At 39.0% G+C, this 17,275-nt stretch overlaps 1 protein-coding gene across 23 annotated transcripts in view; it reads right to left on the bottom strand.

The window, feature by feature from the left end:
- The window catches only part of LOC117417009 (kinesin-like protein KIF1A), a 175,932-nt gene that overhangs the window by 103,390 nt on the left and 55,267 nt on the right, over positions 1–17,275 (bottom strand). For 12 of the 23 annotated variants that reach the window (XM_059034633.1, XM_059034632.1, XM_059034631.1 and 9 more), the window contains exons 8-17: positions 16,904–16,981; positions 16,740–16,802; positions 15,231–15,248; positions 14,871–14,949; positions 12,850–12,928; positions 10,951–11,093; positions 10,319–10,357; positions 8,069–8,271; positions 5,446–5,525; positions 4,716–4,791 (exon numbers count right to left, since the gene is read on the bottom strand). In XM_059034633.1, coding sequence (XP_058890616.1) covers positions 4,716–4,791; positions 5,446–5,525; positions 8,069–8,271; positions 10,319–10,357; positions 10,951–11,093; positions 12,850–12,928; positions 14,871–14,949; positions 15,231–15,248; positions 16,740–16,802; positions 16,904–16,981 — 858 coding nt within the window. The remainder of the gene's footprint in view (positions 1–4,715; positions 4,792–5,445; positions 5,526–8,068; positions 8,272–10,318; positions 10,358–10,950; positions 11,094–12,849; positions 12,929–14,870; positions 14,950–15,230; positions 15,249–16,739; positions 16,803–16,903; positions 16,982–17,275) is intronic. The other 11 variants (XM_059034640.1, XM_059034639.1, XM_059034638.1 and 8 more) reach the window with 3 other exon arrangements.

The following is a 17,275-nucleotide window of genomic DNA, read 5'->3' on the forward strand; positions in this document are numbered from 1 at the left end:
CAATGGAGAAGAGCAGAACAAAGTCAGAAGGAGGGACTCAATCTCTTACAAAGGGTCATAAAAGATAAGCTTGCAACATTGCGCAGAGCTGAGCGCCTACGGAAACGCTACAAAAAGAAGGAGCGTGCGAGAGCTAACTTTTATAAAGACCCATTCAAATTTGTAAAGAAGTTATTCACCAGTGAGAAGAATGGCACACTAAAAGCATCTAAGGTTGAGCTGGAGAGATATTTGGAGGAAACACATACAGATTCAAAAAGGCAGGAGCCTATGTCAATTCCGTCAGACATCCCACCTATCAATCCACCAGAATACCAAATGGAGGACTGTGCACCTAAGTGGAAAGAAATAGAGCAAGCTGTGAAAAAAGCAAGGGCTTCATCATCTCCAGGGCCTAATGGAGTTCCGTACAGAGTGTACAAGAGTGCTTCAGGAGTTCTACGAATTCTGTGGAAATTGATGAAAGTGGCATGGGAAAAACAGGTTGTACCAAGAGCATGGCGCCGAGCAGGTGGAGTCTTTATACCTAAAGAAAAAGAGTCTACAAGCATCAGTCAGTTTCGTCCCATTTCCCTATTAAACGTAGAAGGCAAGATTTTCTTCAGCATTATTGCTCAGAGATTGTCAGCTTACCTATTAAAGAACTGCTTCATTGACACTTCAATACAAAAAGCGGGCATTCCAGGTTTCCCAGGTTGCTTAGAACACATCAATGTGATCTGGCAACAAATTCAATCAGCTAAAAAGGAGAGGAAGGAGCTCCATGTGACATTCCTGGATTTGGCTAATGCATATGGTTCAGTGCCACATGAACTACTTTGGGCAGCATTTGATTTTTTCAGTGTACCGATGACAATAACAAATTTAGTGAAAGCCTATTTTGGAGATTTGCAATTCAGTTTTTCAACTTCAGAATTCAGCACTACATGGCAATGCCTAGACGTTGGAATAATGGCAGGATGCACCATTTCTCCACTGGCTTTTACCATGGCAATGGAAGTAATCATTAGGGCATCAAAATGGGTAGTAGGAGGAGAGCGCTTGGCTTCTGGAATGCGACTACCACCAATTCGAGCATACATGGATGACATGACAACCATGACTACAACAGTAGCCTGCACTAATCGAGTATTGGGCAAATTAACCAATAACATTGAATGGGCACGAATGCAATTCAAGCCCACTAAATCAAGGAGCATCTCTATAATTAAAGGCAAAGTAGTAGATAAAACATTCTTCATTAATGGTGAGGCAATACCAACAGTGTCTGAGAAGCCAGTGAAGAGTCTTGGGAGATGGTACGACGGGGATCTAAAGGACACAGTTCGTGTGGGAGAAGTTAGACAACAAGCAGTGGAAGGGTTGAAGAGCATAGACAGCTGCGCTCTACCAGGTAAACTAAAACTCTGGTGCTTTCAGTTTGGTCTACTGCCGAGGTTGCTGTGGCCACTGACTGTGTACGAGGTTTCTTTGACAACAGTAGAGAAGCTGGAAGCTTTAATCAGTTCATACATCAGGAAATGGTTGGGAGTTCCACGCTGCCTCAGCAGAGTGGGACTTTATGGTAAAGGAATACTGCAGCTACCAGTCTCTGCTCTAACCGAGGAGTTTAAGTGCGCCAAGGTCAGACTGGAAATGACATTAGTAGAGTCACGCGATAAATGCTCAAGGGAGGCAGCACCTGTGTTGAAAACTGGAAGAAAGTGGGCGGCAAAGAAAGCTGTGGAAGATGCAAAGGCTGCCCTTCGAATTGGTGATATCATGGGGCAAGTTCAGCATGGAAGAGGGGGTCTTGGTTTCAGTTCAACTCCTCCTACATGGCACAAGGCGGCCCCAGCTCAAAGAAGGAAGCTGGTAGTCAACGAGGTGCAAAAGCAGGAGGAGAGGATGAGGTGTATAAAGGCCATTTCCCAGGCCAAACAGGGAGAATGGATGAGATGGGAGAGTGTGGAACAACGCAAGATTGGCTGGCAAGACCTATGGTCAATGGAACAGAGCAGGATCAGTTTCCTCATCAGGTCAACATATGATGTTCTCCCATCACCACAGAACCTAAACCTCTGGGTAGGAGAGGATCCCTCATGTCCTTTGTGTTCATCACCTGCAACATTAAGGCACATTTTGACAGGATGTAAGGTGGCTCTTAACCAAGGACGGTTTACTTGGCGCCATGACCAGGTGCTGCGATGTTTGGCCTTAGCATTGGAAGACAAGCGTAACATGACCAATAAGTTGCCACCTGTTCCATCAAAACATTACACACAAAAGACAACATTCCTCCGCCCAGGAGAGCAACCACCAAGAAAAGGTGTTAAAACCAATCCTCGCCCAGGACAACTGGAAGCTGCTAGAGACTGGAAAATGCTGGCAGATGTTGGTCAACGGCTTATTTTTCCACCTGAGATTGCCACCACTAACCTTCGACCAGATATTGTCTTGTGGTCTGGATCAGCACGCCTTGTTCACCTGGTAGAGTTAACAGTGCCATGGGAGGACGCTGTAGATGAGGCGTATGAGAGGAAGAAACTGCGGTATGCTCAACTAGCCACTGAAGCGGAACAGCGAGGATGGAGAGTTCGGGTTTACCCAGTGGAAGTGGGTTGTCGAGGATTTGTGGCACACTCTACAACCCGGTTTCTCAGAGACGTCGGATTCAGTGGCCAAGAGTTGCGTCGCACAGTGAAGAACTTATCTGAAGCAGCAGAGAGGAGCAGCAACTGGCTGTGGTTGAGACGGAAAAATTCTGGCTGGGGACAGGTAAGTAAGCTGGGCTGAGTTGAGTGGGGGACGGAGGGGGGTGATGCTGGGACGCCAGAATCACCGTCGAGCCCTCTTGAGGTGTCGTGGGCTAGTCGACGAAACACTGAGGATGGAAGGTGACCACTTGAAAACCCCAGAGATGTACCCTACTTAGCTCAATCCAGACGGTTGTCATGCTGATGCGCTGGGGAGGCCGCACTTTGGTTGATCCCCGGAGCCAGCATCGCAGCCGTTGTGTGTGCTGATGCGCCAGGGAGGCAAAATAAGCTGATCCCTGGAGCCAGCATTACACTTCAGCCATTAACACCAGACAGAAGGATATCTACATCATCATATGGAAGGAAACGTAAATGGATGGAGACGCATATGGATCACATTAGTTTACTGTAAAGCTACATCTTAGTTGGTGCTTATCTTGGCGAGAGCCGAGTTCAAATCAGCATGAAGTTTTAACATCTACTCTTGTGTAATGGAAATCATATATATATACATATATATATATATATATATATATATATATATATATATATATATATATATATACACACACACACACACACACACACACACATGGTTTAGTCCGCCATCTAACACCATGTAAGAGTAATTCCTGTTGAGTCAACATCACCACTAAATTTACTGAAGCATGTCGATTCTTTAGTGGTTTCCTAAGTAGTACCAGGCGTAGGGTCCAATTAATGCTGCAAGTAACTGGCTTATACAATAAAATGTGTCTCTGTGTCTCAGACAGAAGAGGACAGAGATAGGAACTCTATGGAAGCTCACTGCAGTCTGATTCACACACAAGCTATATTTCAGACCCGTTCAAAAGCAACCAACCTCATTTGGAGAAAACAACCCAACTGTATCGATAAAAACTGGCTGAGGTTTTCTTGCTGCTGGCTTAAAAATAAACAAAAGTGATTTTAACTTGCTCCAACACAAACACAAACAAAATGAAAATAAGGTCAAATATATTGTGAGGGTTTGGTTAAAGAAAACTAACAAAATGTGAAAAGACAACGTAAACCATCTGGACTAAAAGTTGGGTTAATGAATACACTTTGTAAGCAATAAATGTGTTAGGTAAGGGAAATTAAAATTAATCAAGTTTGGTTTAAAATAAATATTATGAGAACAGGAATAATACATTGGGGCTTTAGGACCCGGGGGGTTAGTAGAGAACACTCCATTTTGGGAAAGCTGAAGTTACCAGGCGGCCATCTTGGTAAAGGCCTCCTAAATTGGATCATTTATGGGATAATGAATGATAATTGAGAAAATACTAATCAGCTGCGACTGATCATGGTGGTAAATAAAAAGGTCACAGTTTGTGTGTTCTGGTGGTTGGGGGTTGGGGACAAGGTGTGGATGTGGATGTGGATGTGGATGTGGATGTGGGTGTGGGTGTGGGTGTGGGTGTGGGTGTGGGTGTGGGTGTGGGTGTGGGTGTGGGTGTGGTGTTTGAACAAAGGAAAAGATGAAAAATAAAACTAATAGTTGTTTGGTTGGAGACTGGTAAATGGAATAGCTGTCAGGTGGTTAGTTAGATCAGTGGGAAAAGTTTAGTTAGAGTTCTGGAGAGGAGTTAGGCTTTTTGTTTTGGTTTATTTTGTTTGGAAATAAATAAACACACAGGACCTGTCCTGTTTCACGGAAAGCAATTGTGTGAGTGATTTATTTTCCTACAAGAAGATGGGGCTGGTGAAAGCGGACACCTGTGACAAGAAGGCAATCCGTCACAATATAGAAAACATTTTTACACAAAAGTATATACATGTACATATATAGAAACATATACAGTATATATCTATATACAAACCACACGATGCAGCAAATTGAATGATTACCAGCTGTAGACATACCCCTGGGATAGAGCTTCTTACACATCTGTTGTGTCTGATTGGTAAGTGCAGGCATTATACACGCTAGATTCTCAATGTTTGATTCCTAACCTTCTTTGGTGAGAACACGCCCACTGTGCCTCCGTCCTCGCGCATGGCCACGCCCATCTCTGCAAGCAGAGCCTCTCTGGGGAAATAAAATAGAGACCAAATATGCAGACATTTTCTAGCAGGCATTGCTTTCTTCACAGTTAAAACATAACAAGTGTGTCAGCAATATATCCAGCCCCCGCCCCCCACTGACTGTCAATCGAGCATCAGAGTGATCAATGTCCTGTAAACATATGGTTGATCACTGTGATCTAATCCATCCACGGTGTGGATATGTAGAAATGTATGACATGCGTAAAGAGGCTCCAGAAAGCACTGTTGAGAAAGTATATGCTGCATATGCCTAATTAAAGGAAGCCACAAACAAAGACCAGAAAAAAACCTAGACAGGTGAAAAGTGGTAATATTGCTATTGCTAAAAAGAGGTTGAGAAACTGATTACAGCATCAGTGTATCGGTATATGGAAACGCTACAACAACAGCTCATTTTTAAACTGCATCTTCTCTGATCATTCAAGACTCACTGGACAGGGGAAAGTCTGCCATTTCTCTTGCATTAAAAGGAACAATGTTAAAAATTAATAATGAATAACAAGGTTTTGACTATACAGTTTTCTTCAAGCCTAGAAGTAACCTATTTTTTCGTCCAGATTTGTTTGTGTTGAATAAATCAGTGTTCTTTGTTCCTTCACATAGGAAGCACGCAGGTCTGTGTTGACCTGATCACTACCTCTCCATCCTGATGGCTTCTGTCCGGCGGAGTTTCTCCTCCCACGTCTCGTTGAGCTCAGCGATGATTTTCTCAGTTTCCTGTCGTTAAAGAAGAACAACTTAATTGAAATCCCATTGACATCATATAGAGAAAATACAACTGAACCCCAATTGGTGCCAGTGTGGTTTTGGATAAATTACTTATTTATATATCAGTTGAGCTACAGTACTTATCTATGTGCCTATTCCTGTGCCATGGTGAATTAAAATGGGCTTTTGCTGCTGCCTCTGCCTGTGTCATATTTACATTCTGTGCAGCCAAAATGCTTATTGGTAACCAATTTTTTCTTCCATATCTTTTTGGAACACAAGGCTATGTTTGAGGTGCTCAGACATGTTAGGGTTGCACTTGCTTGGTCATTTCCCTTGATGGATGAAATTATCCCCTTCAATGGCTTCTGTCCATCATTAACCAACCAGCTGCTTCCCCTATTGACTATTGCTTTCAGTGAGTAACATGACCCAGAAGACAATGCTGAGATTAAATGACCCAGGAAGTGCAAGTGTAATAGATATTCTAAGAATAAAGTATACAAACTGAGAACTTTCTTGAACTTTCCAGGCATCGTGACTTACAGTGAAAATATATAATTTATTCAAAAGTGCACATCTGAGAAATATATAGCTAATGGAAGAGGAAAGAAGTTTTATGGAATGATTTTTTTCGCTACAGTTACTTTAAGCAAACACTGAATTATGCTTTAATGTTTGTTGAATTGTAGGATTACATCATAAAATCTGTCTCATCTTAAAAAAAAAAAAGTTTGTACTTAATTTTCATACATCATTTCTTAAAAAAGTCTAAAAAACAATAGCCTAGGTAGTGTTGGAACAATAATTGATAACATCGATAATCACAATAATTTTTTTGCAGTTCTAATTTTATCGCATTGATTATTATCGATAATCAGAATTATCGTCCATGACCCAAGGAAGCAGGACGCGGTAAAACATGATCTGTGTGAGCACTGCCTACATTGAGAAGTTGAGTATTGATTTTAAACAAAATGCTTTTAACTTTACATAATGGTTTCATTTTGATAATAAGTTGTACACTGGCAAACCATGGCTGGTTTTCTAACATAAAAACACAAATATTGTTGTTTGTAAAATTTAAAAAAACGCTAGCTCACTGTAAAATGTTCCCATGGCGTTTCTATTATAAAAAAAGGGTAGTAGCATAAATAGAAGAGAGTTAACTTTTAATGGAAGGATAGGCGGTTTATTTTATTATACTCTCTGCATACAAACAGAGATGTGCAAAACTCAGTATGTTCCTAATAGTATATATTTTTTAAAACCTAGTCTGATTCTCTTAATGGCAGATTCACCACACAAGTAAAGAAATCAAATCCAGGTAACCTTAGCCATTTTGTTTTGTTATATGAATACATTTAATGGTACTTTCTTTATACAAATTAGAATAGGTGTATTTGTATACTCACGTTTGTTCTGGGCACCCACTAGAAATTTAAAAACATTTTTTTCTTTCTTCTAAACTCAGTGACTTAGACTGGCGGCTGTCATATAAATTTGATAAAATTACAAGAGTTTAAAATACTTTATTTATTCGGCCAATAATCACGATTATCGTGATCATTTACAGACGATAATCGATAGCTGAAAATGTCATTATATCCAAAATATAACATAACATAACAGCAGACTATGCACTTTATATTGCTTTATACACCCCACAGAATACCATATGCAACATGCTTACAGCTACCAATACATTTATTGATATAATTTGCTGGGTTTTTTCATTGTTCATTTTCTAATACATAATCATATTCCAGAATAATTTCTTATAAAATGAATTCATCATTAACTGTAAGCACTCAGGGCATTCTATTGTGGTTTGTAGCAGGAACTTAGTTTGCGTAATCCCTGTTAAACACTTTGTTGGCAGTTTAATACTTCCATCTGCACCGTCAATGTGCAATAAAAAGCAAAACTGCATCCATTATGTACCTATGGTCTATCCAAGTTATGACATGATTTTTATTTTTATGTAATTTTTTAAAACATTTTTCACTGGATGCTTTTTTTGTTTTGTTTTTTTTTACCCCATTTCAAGCTTTTTTAACTACTGAAGTGGCTGTCGAGAAGAGTTTGACCAAAAAAGAATGAAGGAACAAAAATGATTGTAACAAGCTGGACTTTGAAATCCAGAAACAGTGAACAGTGCAGAATATAGACATGTTCAAGAAAATACAATCAAAGTCCTTGGCGAATACGAATTCAGTTGAACAGCACATCAGTGCCGGGACAAATAAAAAAAACTTGTATATAAAGCGAAAATAAAAATAACGACAAACTTTCTATCAATTGCAGCATCCATTGTTCTGGTGGGTTTTTTTTTAAACAAAGCACAGTACTATCCCACAATCCCACAGTGACCTTTTGATGCAGGACAAGAGCCTACATGTTTGGAAAAAAACACAGAAACGCATTTCTCTTAGCCATGGCTGGCCCTGGCCCACAGTGGAAACGAGGCATTTGTCACTGTACATTTTTCAGACAGAATTCTATGTCATTTTGTCCAGCCTGTACTGTAGTAAGACCTGTCTTTGCCTCACCTTGAGCCTCTCGATGGCCTCCTCGCTGCCAGGACTAAACATGATCCGGTCGTGGAGGCTGTTGATGGATCCTGCCCGACTGGAGAGGGTGGAGAGAGAGGGAGAGGGGCTCATCCCTGTCGTCGCATTGGCCACTGTGGAAAGATCACCCCTTTGATTGACAGCTTGGAGATTTTTGTTATTGTTCTTGAAATCGGATATGTCTGTCATAGGAAGGAGGGAACCAGGAAGAAAGGATGGGCAGGAGGGGGAAGAAGAGAAAGAAGGGGAGAAGCAGAAAAAACCAGAGAGGAGGAGGAAGAAAAAGAAGAAGAAAAAACAAGACACAGGTGGTTTCGAAATGAATCCAAAAAACAAGGCGATAGAGAGATGTTTGCAAAAAAAGAAATACAAATTAAAATAAACTGAAAACAAATTAAGTACCCTTTTAGGGTTTAAAGCAGTCTATTCTTTATATTCTTAAAAAAGAGAAAGACAAGAGTGAAATTAGGTTAGGTTGTGAGAGGGGGTTAGCCTGCTTGTTAAACCTCCATTGGATCCTCCTCAACAACAAACTATTTTGTCCTCAAATTCTACCTGCAAAAAATAGGTCATTTAAACAACCAAGACACAAACAAAACAGCAGCAAGAAAGCTCCTCATGCTATGCTCGGTAAAGTGTTAAGCTAGTCAAAACTGGTAATCAAATACATCCAGCTGCAATAAACATGTGCATTTATCAAAACCTTGGAATCTAGCAAGAAACTAGCAATTACCCTTCCGCTTGCTGTACCTGCCCAGTCTGATGTTCAGTCTAAACCACTAGGCCACTCTACCTTCCAGTCTCAACCGCTAACCTGGCTACAGTTTGTCAGCTTCTCTTCAGTTTTTACCAGCTGCCTCCTCAGTTCTAACCTTTTCACTACACTTCCTCCCATTCCTCAGTCCTAAATTCTTTTTTAAAAAAAATGTTAAAATGGCTGTCTTTTAAAATATATGGTGCAAGAATGTCCTGTTCGCAATTGATCTCACACGATCTGCAAAGAAACGGCCGGGTGAAATATTGTGCACATTAAGGCAGCCAAAGATGGTACTTTTCTGCCATTCAAAGCCTGCTTTCATGTTAGCGTGGAAGCCAGCTAAAGCAAGCACCAGCAGGGGCGCACTATCTCTGAGAACACAAGCCAGAGTATCACTACAGCATGAGAGAGACCAGCAGGTTTCTGACACAGCTTTCAAAGTTGACCCGGGGCAATAATGAGACTGCCGTACATTGTCTGGTTTTATGAAAGCCATTTGGAACTAAAGTAATGTCCTCCATTATATATCCAGGTTTCCAGTGCTTAACTAATTAGCCAGTATGTTAAGAAATACAGAATATGTGTTGTACGGGAATTAATTTAGAAAAATAAGTGTGTGACCACCAGTTCATTTCAGTGGCTACATTTTCAGATCCAGTGATGTAAAACCTAGGTACACAGAGGCATTTTTGGTGAGACTATGAGACGGCAACTAAAATGTATCAATTGCTAAGCATATGGTAAATCGATCCCTTGCACACATTTTTGACTGTATAAGGAAACAAGGGCCGTGTGACAAGGGGTAAACAAGAAGACTGCTGAGATGTTGCCTGAGAGTTTATGATTGTAGTTAGAGGATTTCACACAAACTAATCAGCATTTCTACATTTTGGTTGCCACTTTGTTGCAGACCTGTGGAACATGTATTTAAATCTCTGACAATGGTGCAGTTTTTACACTTATTTTGTCCCATTGAAAGAAGAGATGGATTCCATTACAGGGTTCAAGAATGATTGCAGAACAGCGGTTTCCCAACAGCATCAAATAAATATTTGAGCTAAAATTAGAATCTAGTGTTACATAGCATCTGTCTTTCTCTCTGTATGTCCATTTGTTTTACATGTGTATACAGTGGATACAAGTCATAATGATCTACTCTTTAATATTACTCATAGCTGGAATTTTGAACTTACAGCTGTGGGTTGTTATGACTGTCATTAAAATGCTTGTTGCTAATTCCATAGCCCAGGCTGAGTCTGTGAATTACCGATGAACAGTGCTTCTGTGAATTTCTCTAGGCCCTAATTATCTCCAAAATAATAAATGGAAATTAGTTCATAAAACCAGACTATTATTGATTGTGCTTAATGTTATTTTATATTTCCCCCACCCATCCCCACCCCTCGCCTCATGCTGTAGGGCCCTGCGATGCACAGTGAAGTTGTAAAGCATTGGACTATTGAGATACACACATTTCAAACCGGCAATCTCGCTGCTCTTCCCTGGAAACGCTGGGAGGGAAAGAGACAGAGAAAAGAAACCAGTCAAACACATTTACATGCACTCCTGCCCCAGATGACTTGTAAACAGATACAAGTGCATAAAGCAAGTATTTTTGTGCATGTGTATGTCTGTGTTGACAGAGTAATGCAGTCAAGCTGTGTGCCTAGTTTACTATTCTGTTGTGATAAGTCTCATTTACGAACTTATGCTCGGACCATACTAAGAAATTAAGAAATACAATTGATAGGAAGCACACTGTGATGAATAATCAACATGGAAGGAAATACAATCAGTGAATGTGTGTGCATCATACACACGTGTGTGGCACTGCTTGTGTGCATTTGTGTGTCACTGTCAGTGTGTATATTACAGTTCAAGATAAAGAAAAGATAACAATTAAACTGATAACATAATTTCAAATTATGATCTGCTTATATTCGTTTTAAGTAGAATAATTGTGTTTTAACAATAGGTCTTTGTTGTTAATAATAATAAAGTTAATAATAATTGTGGCTGATCTCTGTGTGTGTGTATAGAGTGTATGTAAAACAGTTTGCAAACCAAGAAGTCCTCTCTCTCCCTCCCTCTGCCAGTCCCTTACTTGCTATGATGTCTCCCAGTCCTTGTGATAACAGCAGGTCCTTCAGTCGGGACACTTCCTCCTTTAGCTCTCGAACCAGCCTGTTGTTGGGGTCCTCATTAATCACTGCATTACAGCGGATCTGCTTGGCCCTATCTGCGTACCTGCGAGTCAAGGGACGATAGCATTTTAATATATTTACAACTGAAAAAAAATGAAATACACAAATATATAGACTAACTAAAATAAAAAAAAATTATACCCATTAGGGGTGTGCAGAGAACCCATTACTTATACTTCTGGAGGTTTTGAAGTCTTAATGTGTCATTTAAATTATTTTTTTAAAGATAGATGATATGATGAGTTTTAAGTATGGGGGGGGTGGGGGGGTGGGGGAATATTTTTCTGTCTGCAAGACAAGTGAAATTATTTTTTGTTTTGTTTCTTTTAAAGGTTGTTTAATTGTTTGGAATTATTGAACTACTTACAAGAACTTCAGACCACCAGCAACTATTATTTTAGTTGAACTAAAATAAGGAAAGGCGGTCTTTGTAGACGTTGTAAATTAAATTAAAATTAACAGCACAAGAAATCTTAATGTGTTAAGATAAAGAAAACCTGTTTTCTTACAAGATGATATACGAATGCTTTGCATTTCAAAACATGTGATAAAACAGATGTAAAACAGTCTTTCTTTGTGTACAAAAAATATAGTAGGATCAAGCTTGTAGACACACACAAAAGGGCTGTTCTTGAAAGACAAAGATCCAAAAAGCACAAAAAATGACTGAAATCCAACACAAAAACACCTTTAAATAAATTATACACAAGTCGTTTTTTCTTTGAAAAATGGAAATATGCACATGTAGAAACTGAAGGATTAGTCTTGAAAAAGGCTAAAACCTCAAGTTACCCAATATCAACTCAAAAAGTATGTTTTAAAAAATGATATTCATCACTGCCCTATTGGAGCCAGGAGCTTATTCAATGCATTATTTAAATCCCTTTTTCCACCAAATAACGAGTAATAGCAAGATTACCTGTACTCGGAAAAATAGCCATACTTGTTACAAATAGTCATTTGTACTTGTTACTCGGGACACCCCTAAGAACAGTCAGTTTCAAAGCTAGTCATATCTGAAATACAATGCTACCTCTTAATTTCATGATTCGATAATTGACAAATTCAGTTAATTCAAGGCTTGGCCATGTTGACAGTAGGTTGTGTTCTACACTTTACTATATAAGAACCCTTTCCTACACTCTTTTTAATATTTCACATTTTCCGGTGTGTAATTAAGATAACGATAGGGAGCACTGTACTCCATCCTTCTGAGTGGACTATACAGAAAATATAACTCTACATGTCAATAGACAAACAGCTCAGGGGATTTAACCAAAACAACTCAAAGCTTATTTACTAGGAAACTAACTCAGTCTGAAAGCTGGCTACATGCCAGATGCAAGGGATTCAAAATAATCAATATTCTTATTTCAATTCACTTGAAGCCCATTGAACATGTCAATCACTCCAGGTTTCATGCAGTTTATATGTAGGGTTTTGGCGTAAAGAATCTCAACAAGGCAATAAAATCAATAATCTGTCCATCTGTCTCTGAGATGAGGCCAATCCACAGTAAATATATAATGAAATAACAGAAAGTACTGTATACATTTCAGTGCTTCTGTGGGAGTCTTTCTACTCTGATAGGTGTGTTGTATGTGTGAGGGTTGACCAGCGTCTCTCTCCTTTGATAGGTTTGCTGTATGTATGTGTGAGGGTTGACCAGCATCTCTCTCTTTTGATAGGTTTACTGTATGTATGTGTGAGGGTTGACCAGCATCTCTCTCCTTTGATAGGTTTGTTGTATGTATGGTTGACCGACGGCTGGTACCCTGGTGCTGTACTGGACTCCCTACCTGAGAGTACTGAGAGTCTCATCGTAGTTGATATCAGCAGGGCTGAGTGCAGCCACCATAGCAGTACGGGAGTTTCCACCTGACAGTGGAAGGAAAAAATAAAGTTAAAAGGCAAGTTAGTCATTTTAAATGTTTTTTTTTTATATTCCCATAACCTTTTTATGAGTGATTTTGAGTTCTGTCCAACATGGAGATTTGTTTATTATTCTCATTTGTTTTCAGTACTTGGCTTTGAGCTTGTTTGGAGATGCATCCAGATTGCATATACCAGGGGTGTAGCTAAGATTAGATTTTTACTGAGGCAAAAAAAAAAAAAAAAGTTGAACAAACCTCTTGCAGATCCTGTTCATGTTACAAAGGTAAAAGTTACCATCTTATAAAGCCTGGAGACTGTTCATGCAAACTGCAAAGCAATATTAAGTCCCTTGGATGATGATATTAATGTTAAAATTTGATGACCTATATTATTTCAAAGATTAAACCTAATTGTCTCCCAGCAAAACCACAGCAACCTAAAATGACCATATTGACACTGTCAGAAATATGTTATTTTAAAAGGACAAGAATATAACATCAATATTAATAAGTAGATGGGTTCATACCTTTATTGACTTGCATTTGGTTCACTGCTACTTAAGTTGCCTTACACTGCTGGGACTGGTAACTGCTGCTGACTGGTAAGACTGGTGCTGATACTGCTGTGACTGGTGCTGACACTGCTGACACTGGTGCTGACACTGCTGGGACTGGTGCTGACACTGACTGGTGCTGACAGTGTGACTGGTGCGGGCAGTGACTGGTGCTGACACTGTGACTGGTGCTGACACTGCTGGGGCTGGTGCTGACACTGACTGGTGCTGACACTGCTGGGGCTGGTGCTGACACTGACTGGTGCTTGCACTGCTGGGACTGGTGCTTCCACTGCTGGGACTGATGCTGACACTGTGACTGGTGGAAAAGGAGAGCCCAACTTTCAAGAAATATTCAGTTATTTATCAAACAGGAGAATACCCAGATGCACTTAAAGGGAACAGTGGAAGAAAGGCTAATTTTCGGAGACAGTGCCAGCGTTTTTTCATTACAGGTGGCTAACTAATGTACTAACACAAGGTACACAAAAAAACGACAAAGGTGAGCCACAAAATAGACACATTCATATATATATATATATATATATACGGCTGCATTTCACGCAGTAGGCAGAACAGAAGGAGACAACACACTGCTTCCAGGTTCAAAGCTTTATTTAAGATATCTCTCAGCACCCTACAGAGCCCACTGCTCTAGCTGCTTTCCCTGGAGCGACCACAATGAGCATGCAACGCCCCCTTTTATAGCTTAGTTCCGCACCTTTATGCTAATCTGGTGCCGGAGCGAACAGCTATCCCATTGGTCCCCAGCCGCACACTAGGACCAATGGGCACACACAACCAACAGAGGGAATACAGTACGCAAACATAATACACGGATCGCTACAATATATATATATATATATATATATATATATATATATATATATATATATATATCAATTTTACACTTTTAAAAAATAAAGTGGGTACGTTTTTTTTGTTTTGTTTTGTTTTGTTTTTTGTTCGTCTTCACAATTAAGAATTGAGCTGATTTTCATCAATCTGCATCAATGGACGCTACGCGCCTGTATACTCCTAAGAACAATCCATGTGAGTCTTTGACCTTTTAACTCCTGGCCTCTACTGCTCAATAATACAGTGAACAGAGTAAAAGGTCATAGTCTCACATGATTGGTCTGAATGTGGCAAAATAATCGTTGATTTAATCCACCACTTTTACCTATTTTTGTTAGTAGGGAATTCATCTTCTGTGTTTAATCTTCTGGGTTTGTGTTACCAGTTTTGTAAAATGAACATGTTTTTTTTTGTAATTTCACAAACAAAATGTATATTAATTGCACTTTGGAGTAGACCTTATCAAATAGGACCCAATGTCATAGGACCCAAAGTCCATTTTGTTTGCAATGAGAAAAAAAAAAGGATTCTTACCCAGGTTTTCCCTCAGAAGCCAAGTCAATACTGAGTCTCGGTAGGGGACGAAGTTTTCTGCCTTTTTCTTTTTTTTGTTCTGTTAAATAAACATATATTAGATATTAATTTTAAACATGATCAGTTTATTACATAGTTGTAGGACCATTTTGTTAAAACAGATAGCAAGCCATTCTAAAAGTGTTTTCAAGCCCTTTCGAGATCCATTTCTCATTAGTATTGTCTAAAATCTACAGAAAAAAGCAGAGCATGGACAAGACTTCTCGGATTGTATTAGCAACAGAAAATGGTATTTGAAGTTTACAGTATCTTATTTGATTTGTATTAGCAATAGAAAATGGTATTTGAATTGTACAGTACCTTATTTGATCCTGAGTCCTACAAGAAAGAAGTAAACAGGAAAAATATTTTAAAATATTTATTTGTAGCAAACATGAGGATGGAGATGCTCTAAACACACACACACACACACACACACACACACACACACACACACACACACACACACACACACATATATACACATTTCTCTAACGATCGCTTTAAAAATAACTTAATGTATAAAATACACACAAAACATTGTGTATGGCATTCATAAACCACCATGCTAAAGAACATATTGTTTTGAGGCAATATGTGACTACTGTATGCTATTGTTTTTAAATAAATCATAAACCATGCATGGAATGGGCAACCTAGATATGTTGTTGATGCAGAATCACTTGGTCCAACTTGACAAAGTTCTGAGATCAATAAGTTACTACAGTAGAAATCCAACAAGTGTAGATGGAATGAATGGCCTCTCTCATTTGTAAATGTTTTCAGTTTTAAATTGCAGATCACACTATTTTAAATGTGTGCACTGAATTTAAATAAGTTCTTGCAATTACATTGTAAATCTGTTTCTAAAGGGGAGACCTTTATTGCTTCCACCAAGATATTAAACCAGAGGTCTTAATTGGGGCATAAACTGCAGTTAGTTTGCCTGTACATCTGATAAGAGTTCGAAGCTCATAACAGAGCAATATGTGTGCCTCCTGATATCTACTACTGTACTACTCATATATAAGCAAGGCAATGTGATCTCCTGCTGCAGCCCTTCCTTTTCTAACGTACATCCCTACTCTGTAAAAACATCTCCTCCATCTTCCTACAGGAGCATCAGGAAGTAGCTAGCATTACCCTACCTGTGTTTGAAAAGGAAACATATCTTCTGGTTAACAGGAATGAGATAACTATACACAAACCCTGATCACAATTCCCTACTCTATATCCAAACTGAAGCCGACTCACTTTATTTGTTTATTTTATTTAAGCACTGTATTCACTGGAAAAGCCATCTGATCTGCAAACAGCTAGTTCACAAAGGCATCCCAGTAAAAGATATATACAATATACTGTGCTTCCCCTTTATAACACTGTAGTCGGGAGCCATAGTTAAGAGACTGTGCTATTTATGTTCCGCCTTATAACGAGAATACTAGTGTTAGTGGAATGGCATTATGGGGCAAATGGGAACCATGACCGTACCGCCTTATAACCTGTTCCGCAGTATAAAGGGCTGCCTTATGAAGGGGGAGCACTGTAATATACTACATTTCATATGTCTACAGCGCCTTTCATCACAAGGATCCCAAAGCACATCACAAAAAAAAGAATAATAATACAAAATGTAATAAAATTGAAATAAAAAAAGAGACAACAAATTTGGTTTTGATGGTAAAATTTGAAAAAATAAAATAAAAAAGCCAATTGGTAAAAATAGAACAATTAAAAACAGTCTAATACAAAACATTAATACAATTGGAATTCATTGTAAAATGAAAAAAGTAAGCTGTATCTTCAATATAAAACCTTCGTAAAACTCACTTCCGCCAAGGCTGAGATAACCTTTCCCAGAGTTGTCAGAGATTTGTTGATATTTGCACCTTCCTGTTTGGGTCAGAGACAGGAGAAGTTACAAGAATATACACATTTGCAAGGGACTGTATACTCCGAAAGACTCCACAGTACAAAGGTGATTCCACACATACCTTTAACCTGGTCCCTTTGGCCCCTGTGGAATCCGCCCTTTCACTGCCCGCCAGATCAACCAAGCTGATTTTGCTCACCTAAAAATAAACAAAGAAATGTTACAGCCCTTTAACAATGAAAATTAATTTCTCCCGTTCAGTGCACTCTTTAGTCCTACATTTCCATTTGCAATTAAAACAAAGGTCTCAAATGTGTATTTTTATTTTAGAATTTATTTATTATTATTTATTTTTTTTGGCAAGCTAACTAATTGGAGGTTTCTTTCTCTACTGTTATGGTCCCTTATAAAAGTTTCTCATAGTAAAAGCACAGCAAAGTTACTAAAGCATTGTGAAAGCATGAACTGAAAGGAAAGAGAGGTACAGCATATT

This window comes from Acipenser ruthenus, chromosome 12 (genome assembly GCF_902713425.1).
Source record: "Acipenser ruthenus chromosome 12, fAciRut3.2 maternal haplotype, whole genome shotgun sequence".
In the NCBI taxonomy this organism is placed as follows: Eukaryota; Metazoa; Chordata; class Actinopteri; order Acipenseriformes; family Acipenseridae; genus Acipenser; species Acipenser ruthenus.